The sequence below is a fragment of the Plenodomus lingam genome (assembly GCF_022343315.1).
Source record: "Plenodomus lingam strain CAN1 chromosome Unknown contig_6, whole genome shotgun sequence".
NCBI lineage: Eukaryota > Fungi > Ascomycota > Dothideomycetes > Pleosporales > Leptosphaeriaceae > Plenodomus > Plenodomus lingam.
Window position 1 is genome coordinate 591,557 of NW_027093966.1, and position 11,820 is coordinate 603,376.

Genomic DNA, 11,820 nt, shown 5'->3' on the forward strand with positions numbered 1-11,820 from the left:
AGCCCAAGTCGCCCGACGCTAAACCCATGGTCATATGACATGCCACCACATCAACCCAGTGTCATCCTCTAAGCCTGTCACACAACACGATCCAACAACGTCCCCGACTCCCCGCCACCTTCTCCCTCACATTGCTCGCCCTCATGCAGCGGCAGTTAGTGCTCGGTTCGGAGAAGCAGCGAAGAGCTGCCGGCTGGCCACGCGGGCTCGGCCATTCGGCGCTCCTTCACTCGACTATCATTGCAAAGGCGCACCAAAGTATAACCGTCTCACCAGATAGGGCTGCAAGTTGAACAAGTACGGTAGTCGGGTGGTTGTAACCGGCTGATAAACTGACTAAGTTGTTAGACGCGCAGCCTCGAAGCAGCTCCAACAGTCCAACTTTTATCTGTCTACCCGGTAACCCCCTGTTACTGTTAGCATGCTGGGCTGCCTAGGCACTCCCTAGCACCTGTTCGACGTGCCGCGCCTATAGGTGCACCTGCATTGGCATCTTGCATGGTAAAGCAGAGAGGACATATCGACGATCCCTCGCAATTTGAGTTAAAGGCCCAGTGACAGTGCCCCTCCGCTCTCCTTGAGACCCGTTCTTGTGACCCATTGCCATCTCTACTCACCTCCCCATTTGGTGCCACATTATACTTTCCATCTTCTCCTGACAACATTCTCTTTGTGTTGACCACAAGCCCTTTGAGCTCCCGAAAAGATAGTCCGTGACGTACGTACACACAGACGGACAAACCTCGATTACCAGCATCATCCCAGTGTCAGAGTGACAGAAAGATTCATCCCCGGAGTATATTTCGTAATTCTTACGAGTGGCATCTAGATTGTGCATCTAGATTGTGAACCTCATAAGCCCCGAGTGAAGGCCGCTTTAGCAGCCATGGTGTCATGACTTGGGTAGACATCAAGCCCAACTCCCCACGCCTCACTGAAGCGTCGCATTCGCCGTCGCCATCACCATCGCAAAGGTGTTCAGTTCCTTCACCATGAACGCCGTCCACCACGATCTGACCCCGGCCATGGATTCCATCGAGGCCCGGATGCTCGAGAAGCGATACTTTGACTACCCCGACAGCATGGATCCACTCACGCGTGTCTTTCAAATTGGTCTCATTCCAGTTGCGCTCTGTGCCATGATGAGTCTGGTCTCCGTCACCGCATTGCTCGTTTTTATCACACATCGACTAATTTCATGGCGAAAGCACTACCGTCATTATGTCGGATACAACCAATACGTCATTCTCATCTACAACCTCTTGATCGCAGATCTCCAGCAATCAATAGCATTCTCGATATCATTCCATTGGCTTAAAATCGGCAAGATCTTGGCACCCACAACCCCGTGCTTCATTCAAGCTTGGTTTCTCCAAATCGGAGATGTCGCCAGTGGTTTCTTCGTTCTCGCAATCGCGGTCCATACATGGATGGGAGTGATCAAGGGATACAAATTGCCTTATATGTGGTTTGTGCTATCAATCCTGTTCATTTGGTTCTTCGCCCTTATCCTGGCTGTACTGGGTCCGGCAATCTATCATGAGCGCTACTTCGCTCGCGCTGGAGGTTGGGTACGTTCGACACCATTCAACACATACTTGAAGAGAACTGACATGGTGCAGTGCTGGGTAGCCGACGAATTTCAGCGCGAGCGTCTATGGCTACACTACCTCTGGATTTTCATAGTAGAATTCGGTACCATAATCATCTATGCGCACATCTTCGTTCATCTGCGTGGTCGCATTCGGTCGATTATCGCTAATGACAACGCCAATAAGCTTACCCGGGCCACGAAGTTCATGATCATGTGGGTAACGACGATGTAGCTGAAGGGAGAGACAAACACTAACCTTTGGCATGAAGGTATCCTGCCGTTTACGTGGTACTTACTCTACCCATCGCGGTAGGGCGAATGATTGCAATGACTGGCACTGCTATGCCAGATGCATTCTTCTGCATCGCCGGATGCCTTCTCACATCATGCGGCTGGATCGACGCACTCGTATATGCACTCACGCGCCACGTCTTGACCCACCAAGACCACTCGAATGGCAATGGCCAATACAACCAACACACACACAACACCGTAACAGCAGTTGCCACAAACGCCGCTAGACCCGGTGACGATGACAACTACTATGGCCTCCAATCCATACACAGCAAAGAGCCGATGAATGCCGCAGCCCGCACAGTCACCATTGTTGGCGGCAGCAACCGCCTCTCGAGGATAGTCGAGCACCGCCGCGCTCGCAGTCACAATCCTCGCTCACAGGCAGAGAATTCGGTGCACGAAGACAGTCCCACAAGGGCAGGGTCGCAAGACTCGATATTCAAGCCTGCGTCGCACAACAACGGTATTAACATCGTGACAGAAACCAACATTGAAGTCGAAACGACGGAATTCGACTTTGATATCGGACGCCCAAAGCCAAAAGATTGGAGTTCGTAGAGGAAAGATCCAAGGGAAATAAAAAAAAATGGCCCGATAATATGCATATAGCCGTCTGCTCCTGGGACTAGGGACAGCAACACGGCGCAACCGGATGGGCGCTTATCAAACGACCCCCACCAATACGAGTTTGTATGAATATTTCTTCTCTCGCCAGAGAGGCAACGACAGCGACGAGACGACAGAATTTCAGAAGCGAAATCATTGGCTTCTTTTGTCCCTAGTCCACACGGTTTTCTTTCTTGACGTAACGTCTGATAAGCAGTGCTGGTTGGTTTTTTTTTCATGCTCACGTTGATACCCCGATACAGTAATCGAATACAATAATATATTCAAAAGCCAATTCGAACAGTACAATTCTGCAGAGGAAAATTTGTGTCTAGATGTGAGATATGTATATGTCACTGAAGTACGCGAAAATAAGCATTCTTGCTGCGTGACTATGTATATCAAGCATTCAGCCACACCGAACTAACAGTAACAGCAAGGAATACCTCGGCACCAAGCAAACCGCACAACGGCAACAATGTGTGGCACTACAGTACAAAACCGGTTTACAGTAGCCATATTTATCTAAAGTAGACTAAGAAGTGGTTTAGGTAGAAGAAGTAAACCTAAATAGGGTTTATTATACTATATATTCCACAAAAGTAAACTACTTTTATTTCTACTTCTATTAATCTACTAGTATTACGTAGTACTGTAATAACTAGTTTCCTACTAATTATTTAAGTATTTTACCCCTCCTTTCTTTAATCTTCTTCACCACCTCTACCACCACCTCCACCACCTCTATTATCACCACCTCCACCACCTCTATCACCACCTCTACCACCACCTCTACCACCACCTCTATCACCACCTCTATTATCACCACCTCTATTATCACCACCTCCTATTAGTAAAAATATCATGACTTATTATTATGTCATATGTGCGTATAGGGTGAAGCTAATCTTTTCTACCCCTTTTAGTCTTAGTTAGGTATTATAGCGTATAATAGAAATAAAACTACTTTTTATACTTAATTTAAACCCCTACTATAAAAGTAAACTACTACTTTAAACCTATTTACAGGTATACACGAGGTTAGTTTACACCTATATAGTAAACCCCTAGCGTACCATTCTACAGTAAACAATGTTTTTACCGTAGTGCAGGACGAAAAGGGGGGAGGAATGTGGGTTCTAGGATGATATTTTGTCATGATATGTAGGGAGATAAGTTTCTTCATTTGATAGTGGTGCTGCATCTAGAGTTGCCATCATGTCGATGTAGCCATCTGTCCCTGCTTCAAAGGGGACATATTGGATTTCGTGATTGTAAATTGGAGTTGCGTCGAGACGATGAATGTCTTCCTCATGAATTCAAGGATTGTCGCTGGATAAAATACCAGGGCCCAAATCAAACAAGGTGGTTGCCTTTGAGAATTTCGATTTGGTGATCGCTCTTGCTTGCCGCACAACCTTTTCGATAGACACATTAGCTTCTGTAGTGCCATTCATATCCCAAATTCTTCCCAAATACCTAACGTCTAGCATTTGGAGGACTGTTAAGTCTCACCCTTAGAGTCTGAGTGGCCCTTGAATCTGACCGTCCCTCGAATACTCTCTGGCCATCTCGTGCTTGGCACGCCCGTATACAAGAGCACTAGTGATCGAAAGCGTTACGGTCTCTGCCCACTGAAATTGAAGGTAACAAGGTGCTTCTTATTTAGATCTGTCCATATTTCTGGCAGTAATAGCGATGCGGCAAGTTTCACATGTATCTCTAACGAATGATGAGAGAGTTGTGTGCAAGGCGAGATATTGACAAGCCATATCGAGGACGAGTCCCCATGTAACAGGAGCATGTCGTGTAGTGTTTCTGGTAGTCAAGCCAAAGTTCCCCTGAGACCCTGCGAAGATATTGTTCTGTGAGAAAACTGTAGAATTTGGCAGGTTTGGAATAAATCCCTGTAGTATTCGTAGCTTTGTGTTCGACCCTGAGTCCCCCCTACATGCCATGCGCTTGCTCCATAGAGTCTTGATGTGCGGCTTCCATGATATGGCAGTGAAATGGTAGATTTCAGGATCGCTAACACACCTTCCAGGTCTGCTGTGCGAATGAGACATTCAAAGGTTTCAAATGTGGGTGCAAAATGGTGGAGTGGGGCAGTCCATTGTGCAACTGTGGAAAACGAGCATCAGCTGTCTTACCGGTATCTCCAGTCCGAAGATGGGCAATGCCGCGCAAAGGAGAAAGGAGATATGAGGCACACGCCTTCCAGCTTGCAGAGGAGGGTGGAGAGGGAGAGGGAGAAGGAGAAGGGTTGCGAGAGAGATTTGACAGATTGGGGACGTCAGAGCTGTACCAATGTGTGTTGTTTGGCGCATGGGCCCAGATCGGAAGTAGCGACCCTTGCCACCACAGTGGTGCCTACCCCTTCCTGATCGACATGCCTTAATTCCACTTCGTCTCCCGTCACACATAATTGCGGTCACCTCTACACAAGCTTCTTTCATCCAGGCACACTCCAACCAGGCGATGATGCTCTACCCTTCTATCGTGTCCGAACGAGAAACTGCAGTGACCATGCCCCAAGGTAGGCCGAGATGAATCTTGCGGTGGGGTCGCTACGGCTGTGAAGAAATGCATGTTCTGTGGTATACGAGGCTTGATCTGATGAAGAATAGGATAGTTCGTCCGATCTGTTCTGTCGCTATCTATTACCACGACAATGTGTCCTTACCATCCCGCCAACTTGACCCCAACGCCATCAGCGCCAATGGACACGTCTGAAGCAATGTGGAGCTCACCAGAGTGTCCATACCAACCCCCCTCCTGCATCTTACATTGGTCTTCTGTGGCCATGTTTCTGTTGTGTGTTGATCCTTGGGCACAAGCCCACCACTGTACCCGTTCAGAAGAGATGGGCGATGATGAGGTCTACCTCCAAGACACCAGGCATCATTCTACCATACCATTCCCCGCCTTCATGGTGACTGGCACCTACCCCGAGACTCGCAAGGGAGTACACCCTAGTTGTTCATGGTGGTGTACATCATGATATAAACACGCTTAACTCACGACGCATCCATCTTGTCTACGATACTGTCAATCGCCATCGAACGGGTTGAGGGTGTTGTCGGTGTCGGTGGCGCTTTCCCCTCGGAAGATTTCATCGTAGGCGGTTGCAGAGGATGGACTTGCACCTGAGGGGGTGGTGGAGGCGGTGGTAACAGCTGGGACGGGCTCCTGGTGACGGTCTCTGCATCATCCACGATGGGCTCGTTGTCGTCCCCGAGAACTTCATCCACCTCCCTCAGCCAATTTGCCTTTAAGATATCCATAGGAGGATCCAGGTCGCCGGGTTTTCCACCACGTCGAGCTTCGGCAGCAGTCATCTTCCTCTCGCCACGCTTATGAGGATGGAAGTGCATGCGCCGGAGGTGGCTGGCTGCATTGTAGCACTCGTTGTACCTTTTCCCAGTCTGACACGCTTTACAGTTGGCAAGAAAGGTCTTGTCTGGCGAAGTGTCGACTGTCATCCAGACCTTGCGTATCTTTCTGTGGACACGGTTGGTGTGACGTCGCAACTCATGTTCGCTGCGGAAGCCGTCGGGATAGTCAGTGCAGAGTGGACATTTCAATCGCAGCACTCTGCGAGTGGGCGTTTTGGAGCTGACCGATTGGAATGTAGGCGAAGTATCAGGACTAGAATTAGGCGCTGGTATCGTCACAATGGTCTCCTTGGATGCTGACGGTGGTGCTTCAGCGAACAGATTGGGTTGGACGGTGGCCGAGATGCCGGCCTGTGTTGCTTCTTTCATCCTGGCTCTTGTCCTTGTAGGAGGCATGTACAGTTCTTCACGGACCCAGAAGACTGGATGAGCGCGGACACGGTCGGTCCCAACGTAGTCGGGGCCCAGAAGTTGATGTGTACCAGTGGTGGGGCGGCACGGCAGCTCCAACGGCAGCTAAAACTTGATGGCTTGGACGATGGCAACATACACAGTAGCCGCCAGAGTGTTCGTGAAGTGTGCTGTGTTTCCGAGATACTCTGGGGAGCGCGGGGGAGCTTCTGCCTGATGTTGGGATTTTCAGTGGGCAGGTGGAGTGCGCACGAGGCTGGAGGGCGCAGTCAGCCTCGCTTTCTCATCTTGCCCGGGCTTGCAGCCATGCATAAGCGGCCAGCTGAGTGCCTATTGGGCATCTGCCTCAGGCTGAAGGAACTGGCTCATGGGAAGGGCGAATCAGACGGCATAAAGTCACGTAGCTGGCGACGGGCACTTCACCGGGCTGGCCAGAGAATGAACAAGACACGAAGGATCCCGTCGAACCCCTGCTCGGATCATTCCGCCCTCGCGACAAACTGCACAACCAAGAGAGCGAGGCTTGCTGGGGAAAGCGAGGTGCTGCGATCAACAGCCTGCCCATCGTCGCCCTGCATCGCTCGTCGTGGTTCGCGACCACCGCTCGCTAGTTTAGCCTCGCCAACGTCCTGGACGCTCGCGTCGCATCGTCACTCTACTCACGACGCACCTTATGAGCTTTGGCAATTGGGCTTGTATATCTGTTTCAGCATCAGCATAAGCATCAGCATCAGCACCAGCATCTCACAGCGTTGCTGAATGTTCTTGTTGGTTTCCCTTGTTCAGCCTCGTCGCCCGCGCAAGTACCGCCTCGCTAGTGGCCTAGCCGGAGCCGAGTCCTCGGACGAATCAGCACGCGGAGGCCTTGTTCATGGCACCCAGTCTCGCCGAATTACGAAGCCAACTGGTGCCACATCAAGCCTCAAGACCAGCTCGAGGCCCTCTCCTACCTGCACCTTGAAGTCACCACAGCCTTTCCTCTCTCGATCCGAGGCTGCCTTTCCTCAGCTACTAGATCGAAAAGCCTTGTCTCAGTCCCAAACTTCTGTCGTGGACGGGCGCAATACGGACGCCTACATGTATGCTATGGAGATGCTAGCATACCTATGGGTCCCTTTGTATGCTACGTCTGGCCTGCACTTTTCTTCAGCTTACGGCATTTGGCGTACAATGGTCCCCCACGGCCATCCGAGGCGGACGAGTACATGCTCCTGCAAAACCTTCTCTACCTTTCCCGGCAACAGCTCGTTCACGGTGGCGCTGATCAACGCCAGTGTTAGATTGACACAGGGCTTGTAAATCAGTATACTGGAGCACAGGTGGCTTTCCAACTTGGACTTCTTGTCATCTTAAGCCTGGGCTCGCACCGTGGGGCCGGCTTCACAACACAAGTGCCATGACGCTGGTCTGAATGGAACCCTGTTAGCTCGCTATATGCCAGCTTCCGGCTGGTTACCAATAAAAAAGGATGCGAGTCTACGCATATCGACTCGTAAGCCTACTTACTACAAAAGTACTTTTCTGTGTTTCGGAATTCCTATACGAACAATTACGTTTTGCTACGACAAGAATGCTCGCCAACAAGCTTCCTTACCGGTCCCAGCCGGATACTGCTTACTATCTACGTAGTATACTTCTTTCTGAAAATGATTTTGCTTCACTTCGGGCAGTCCACCGGCGGAAGGGAATGAATCGGGCACCTGAAGGCAGCTCGGTCCCTGGTCGACATTACGAATCACGCAATAGTGGCTTTATGCGTCTGACCCATACACAACATGGTCGATATGACTTTGTGCAATTGATTACACAGCCTGGACCAATCCTATGGTCTACATGCCGTGTCACGGCTTACTTTTGCAGGTTTTCGACATCATTCGCTCAGAGAGTAGCCATCGTAAGTTGGTCAAGCACTCGGCTGGCACAGCATGCGCACGCATACAACACGTCATTAAGGAGGTTTCCTGATATGTGACATTGTTTCAGGCTACGATCCATGGATGCTGCATGCCGGGCGCTGATGAACAGGAGCACTTCAATAGGAATGTGCGCTGCGTGTTATTCACCTCGGATTACACTCGAAGCAGCTTGCAGTATTATATGTACGAGGCTGTGGAAGCCTCCAGCGTCATGGCCAAGTCCAGATTTTTCAGCAAGTCAGATGGCGCCTTAGTGACAAAGTGAAACTGATGCGATGAAAGTATGTAATCATTCATCTGGGGTGTTGCGAAGGGATTAGACAGCCGCGAGATTCCGGCAGATCTACGACGCTCATGGTTTTACTTTTGCCTCTAGTCCAAACTACCGCTAAAAAATGCGAATTCAAATAGTCCTTATGCCACACAGCACGTAATACGAACAGTTTTTACAAATGAAAGCAAGAAGCCATCTCCACAGGGATGCTACTGAAAATTATGGAGGTCGTTCAGCGACCCCGGATTTGCAGGCACAAAACAAGAGCGGGTAAACTAGCTGGAGGTCTCCCAGCCATATTTAGGTACGAATTTCAGACATTGACAATGGCCGCTTCCTCGACGTGCTCCATCATCCAGAATTTCTATCATCGGATGCACTTGGTATTAAAGCTACGCAACACTCTTCACAATGTGGGTGGCAGTAAGCTTCTCATTGGAGTTTCGCTTGGCATGCTTACCGGTATGCCATACAATCGATGCCTCAATCGGGGCAATGCTTTCAATATGTGGCACAGAGGAAATTCGACCCAGTATTCTCAGTTCATGGGAAGAAAAGTCTTACACATGATTGAATATAGATTGGTGAGATCATAGCAGAGAAACAAAGAGCAAAGTCGTTGTACTGGTGACCTGCACGGTAACTCGTGACCTGGTCAGCACGCACGTCGAGCTTCGCATGCGAAGATGAGCCACAATATCCACGGTCGCGTGGGCAGCTGCACGGAATCCTTTCTCTGCCTAATTTGAAGCTCAGGGCACGGGTATCGAGGATTCAGGTTGGTTCGAAGTCGACAACCTGGTTGCGATGGACTTTGATGACTTCTCCACGGGGCCTGGCTTGCACGCTTGAAAGCCATTTCAAGTATGGCTCTGTCAAACCAGAAGACAGAGTTTCTTTGGTGATTCACTATAAACGCCGCTATCAGTCGCTGGAGTGAGGTTGTCAAGGTGATGGTACATGATTTCACATGGACAGCGTTCGAAATACCGTCTAGCCAGCAACACCTTTTCTATCCGGATATCTATTACCAGAACTAGAAGAGTTGCACTTCATCTCTAAGAATACTAAGTTAGATGAAGATCCCACTCATATTACATACATCCACGCTCCTTGTTGACTAGCCAACAACGCAGCGACACACTGAACACCCAACCACTCAAACCTCAAACCAGCAAACAAGCACCTACACCACAAGCAACATGAACTTCCTCTTCGTGTCCCTAAACCTCCTCGGCCTCGCCAAGGCCTCCATCTACGAAGACTGGCACCCCGCCGGCCCCAACGACGTCCGCTCCCCCTGCCCAGCCCTCAACTCCCTCGCAAACGTACATATCCCACACACTCCCCCCATCTCCCCCCCCCCCAACTAACACATGAAAACCCCCACCCAGCACGGCATCCTCCCCCACAACGGACGCAACATGACGGTCCCCACCCTCGTCGCCGCCCTAAACACAGGCCTCAAAGTCTCCTCGGAAACGGCAACCTTCCTGGCCAACGCCGGGCTCGCCATCGCGAAGAATCCCGCCAGCGGCGCCTTCGACCTCGACGAGATGAATGTGCATAATGGGTTTGAGCACGATGCTAGCTTGTCGCGTAGAGATTACGATCTCGGTGGCGAGGCCCAGGCTTTCTCGTGGGAGGTGTTTAACGAGACGGTGTCGTATTATAGTAGTAAAGGCGGGATTACAGTCAAGGATGTTGCTGATGCGCGGTGGTATGTCATCTAGAGGTGGATGAGACCCCATGGTGCCCATACAAATGCTGACTTTTTCCTCTTCTTTCGTTTGTGCGCAGGGGCAGAGTGAAGAGCTCCCGAGCTCAGAATCCAAAGTTCTCACTCGATGCTAAACACAGATTTATCTCGTATATCGAGTCGGCGGCATACCATGCCATCTTTCGCGATCCCCAGACGCGTCTGGCGCCGTTGGAATGGATTGTGGTTTGGTTTAGTAAGTTTGGCTTGTTGGGGCGGGATGGTGCGTGGTTATGACGGGACTGATGCTTGGGTTGTAGGTCAGGAACGTTTACCGTACCGGGAGGGTTGGCGTCCGGTTAACGACATCACGGGGATTACGATTGCGGCTGATGTGCTGCAGATGGCGTTGCTTGCGCCTGAGGATGGGGAGTAGATGTGGGGTTGGGGGGTGTGCGGGTTAGGCGTGGGATGACTTTGATTCTGGGTCTTGGAGAGCAGGCGGCCCTGGAGTGACTGGACACTGGAATTACGCTATCATCTTTGGGAGACTCTGTGGTACAGGTTCGGCGGGGATAGCGTCCACAGGCAATGAAACTTGGATTGCGCCATGTGCATATTCTCGTGCGTTGCCTATCCCGCTCGCCTTTACTTACCCTCTGAGCTCCTGCGCCAGGCAAGTCGTCGAGAAAGGCAAGCGATGCGAGAAGGAAATGCACTGCAGAGCTCTCTTAGACATACAAAGGTTCAAGGTAGTGGGTAAAGTAGTCCTGTTTTCTCTTGGCTATCACGGTCTACGCGTCTTTCGGATTTCTCCCAAGTGCCACTCTGTCTGATCCAAGTTTGTGTCTGTGGAGAGTCGTGAGGTAAGGAGCACTGCCACTGTATATCCAACATGTCATGTATCTTTACTTTGGTCAGATGAACGGCAGACAATTTTTTGGGGTTGAGGGTGTAGTAGACACGGAGGTAGGCGGACATGAAAACTTCATCTTGGGGGAGCTGTGGTAGGGAATACCGTACCTAACGTGCTTGAGCTTGGGTTAGCAGCATGTCAGCCCTGTGGAGATAAGCCCGAAAAGGGTGCAGAGAGTAATTGCAGGCCTACTCGTTTAAATGGGCTCAAGAGGTTGAGGGAGTATTTGCGCGTTTGGACAGGATAAGATGGCTTATTTGTGACTGACGTCGGATTGCTGAAAGCAAGGGGGGCTTTTCTTGGGGGGGGGGGGGGTCTGCCGATCATAACCAAGGTGCTAATCACTGCTAGAGACTATGGTGGCTAGTGGCTGGTGGCTAGTGGCTAGTGGCTGGTGGCTAGTGGCTAGTGGCTGGTGGCTAGTGGCTAGTGGCTAGTGGCTAGTGGCTAGTGGCTAGCAACTTGATACAATTCACAACCCATCTTGACCACTTCCAAGGGCTACCTATCGACAAGAGCCCATGGCCGACACCGTGCTCGCAAACATCTCCATCTCCTCGCTGCGACGACTGCCCTTTCCTCGCTGAAGTCGCATGCCATAAACTTGCCCGTGTCCCACTGCACTTTCCCACCACCCTCGCTGCCACCGACTGCGCCCCTGCTCCGCGCAGCATTCCCCCACACCGTCATCGCCATGCGACCCCCTCGATCC

The 11,820-nt window shown here is 50.8% G+C and overlaps 5 protein-coding genes across 5 annotated transcripts; 4 read left to right on the forward strand and 1 right to left on the reverse strand.

Moving 5' to 3' along the window:
* The first annotated feature begins 55 nt into the window (after positions 1-55).
* Positions 56-2,755, forward strand: IAQ61_009434 (uncharacterized protein). The gene is made up of 4 exons (XM_003838205.2): positions 56-297; positions 349-1,571; positions 1,623-1,807; positions 1,864-2,755. Exons 2-4 carry the CDS (start codon positions 993-995, stop codon positions 2,447-2,449), a joined length of 1,350 nt encoding a protein of 449 aa, XP_003838253.1. The 5' UTR covers positions 56-297; positions 349-992; the 3' UTR covers positions 2,450-2,755.
* A 2,413-nt stretch (positions 2,756-5,168) lies between these two features.
* On the forward strand, positions 5,169-5,498 carry IAQ61_009435 (uncharacterized protein; the record flags this gene model as incomplete). The annotated part of the gene is made up of 1 exon (XM_066098383.1): positions 5,169-5,498. One exon carries the CDS (start codon positions 5,169-5,171, stop codon positions 5,496-5,498), a length of 330 nt encoding a protein of 109 aa, XP_065951542.1.
* Positions 5,499-5,514: 16 nt separating this feature from the next.
* Positions 5,515-6,261, reverse strand: IAQ61_009436 (uncharacterized protein; the record flags this gene model as incomplete). Its single annotated transcript, XM_003838206.2, has 1 exon — positions 5,515-6,261. The coding sequence occupies one exon, from the start codon at positions 6,259-6,261 to the stop codon at positions 5,515-5,517; it is 747 nt and encodes a 248-aa protein (XP_003838254.2).
* Positions 6,262-7,089: 828 nt separating this feature from the next.
* On the forward strand, positions 7,090-8,484 carry IAQ61_009437 (uncharacterized protein; the record flags this gene model as incomplete). The annotated part of the gene is made up of 4 exons (XM_066098384.1): positions 7,090-7,578; positions 7,696-7,795; positions 7,974-8,197; positions 8,287-8,484. Coding segments are annotated over 4 exons (1,011 nt in total), but the record flags the coding sequence as incomplete, so codon positions are not given.
* A 953-nt stretch (positions 8,485-9,437) lies between these two features.
* IAQ61_009438 (uncharacterized protein) lies at positions 9,438-11,396 on the forward strand. The gene is made up of 5 exons (XM_003838209.2): positions 9,438-9,821; positions 9,888-10,213; positions 10,294-10,448; positions 10,513-11,094; positions 11,212-11,396. The coding sequence occupies exons 1-4, from the start codon at positions 9,696-9,698 to the stop codon at positions 10,626-10,628; spliced, it is 723 nt and encodes a 240-aa protein (XP_003838257.2). The 5' UTR covers positions 9,438-9,695; the 3' UTR covers positions 10,629-11,094; positions 11,212-11,396.
* Positions 11,397-11,820: the final 424 nt, after the last annotated feature.

Coding starts and splice junctions, on each gene's coding strand:
- IAQ61_009434 (XM_003838205.2), top strand. CDS start 993: ATGAACGCCGTCCACCACGATCTGACCCCGGCCATGGATTCCATCGAG. Junction 1,572..1,622: donor TCGCTCGCGCTGGAGGTTGG/GTACGTTCGACA, acceptor GACATGGTGCAG/TGCTGGGTAGCCGACGAATT. Junction 1,808..1,863: donor GCCACGAAGTTCATGATCAT/GTGGGTAACGAC, acceptor TTTGGCATGAAG/GTATCCTGCCGTTTACGTGG.
- IAQ61_009438 (XM_003838209.2), top strand. CDS start 9,696: ATGAACTTCCTCTTCGTGTCCCTAAACCTCCTCGGCCTCGCCAAGGCC. Junction 10,214..10,293: donor GATGTTGCTGATGCGCGGTG/GTATGTCATCTA, acceptor GTTTGTGCGCAG/GGGCAGAGTGAAGAGCTCCC. Junction 10,449..10,512: donor ATGGATTGTGGTTTGGTTTA/GTAAGTTTGGCT, acceptor CTTGGGTTGTAG/GTCAGGAACGTTTACCGTAC.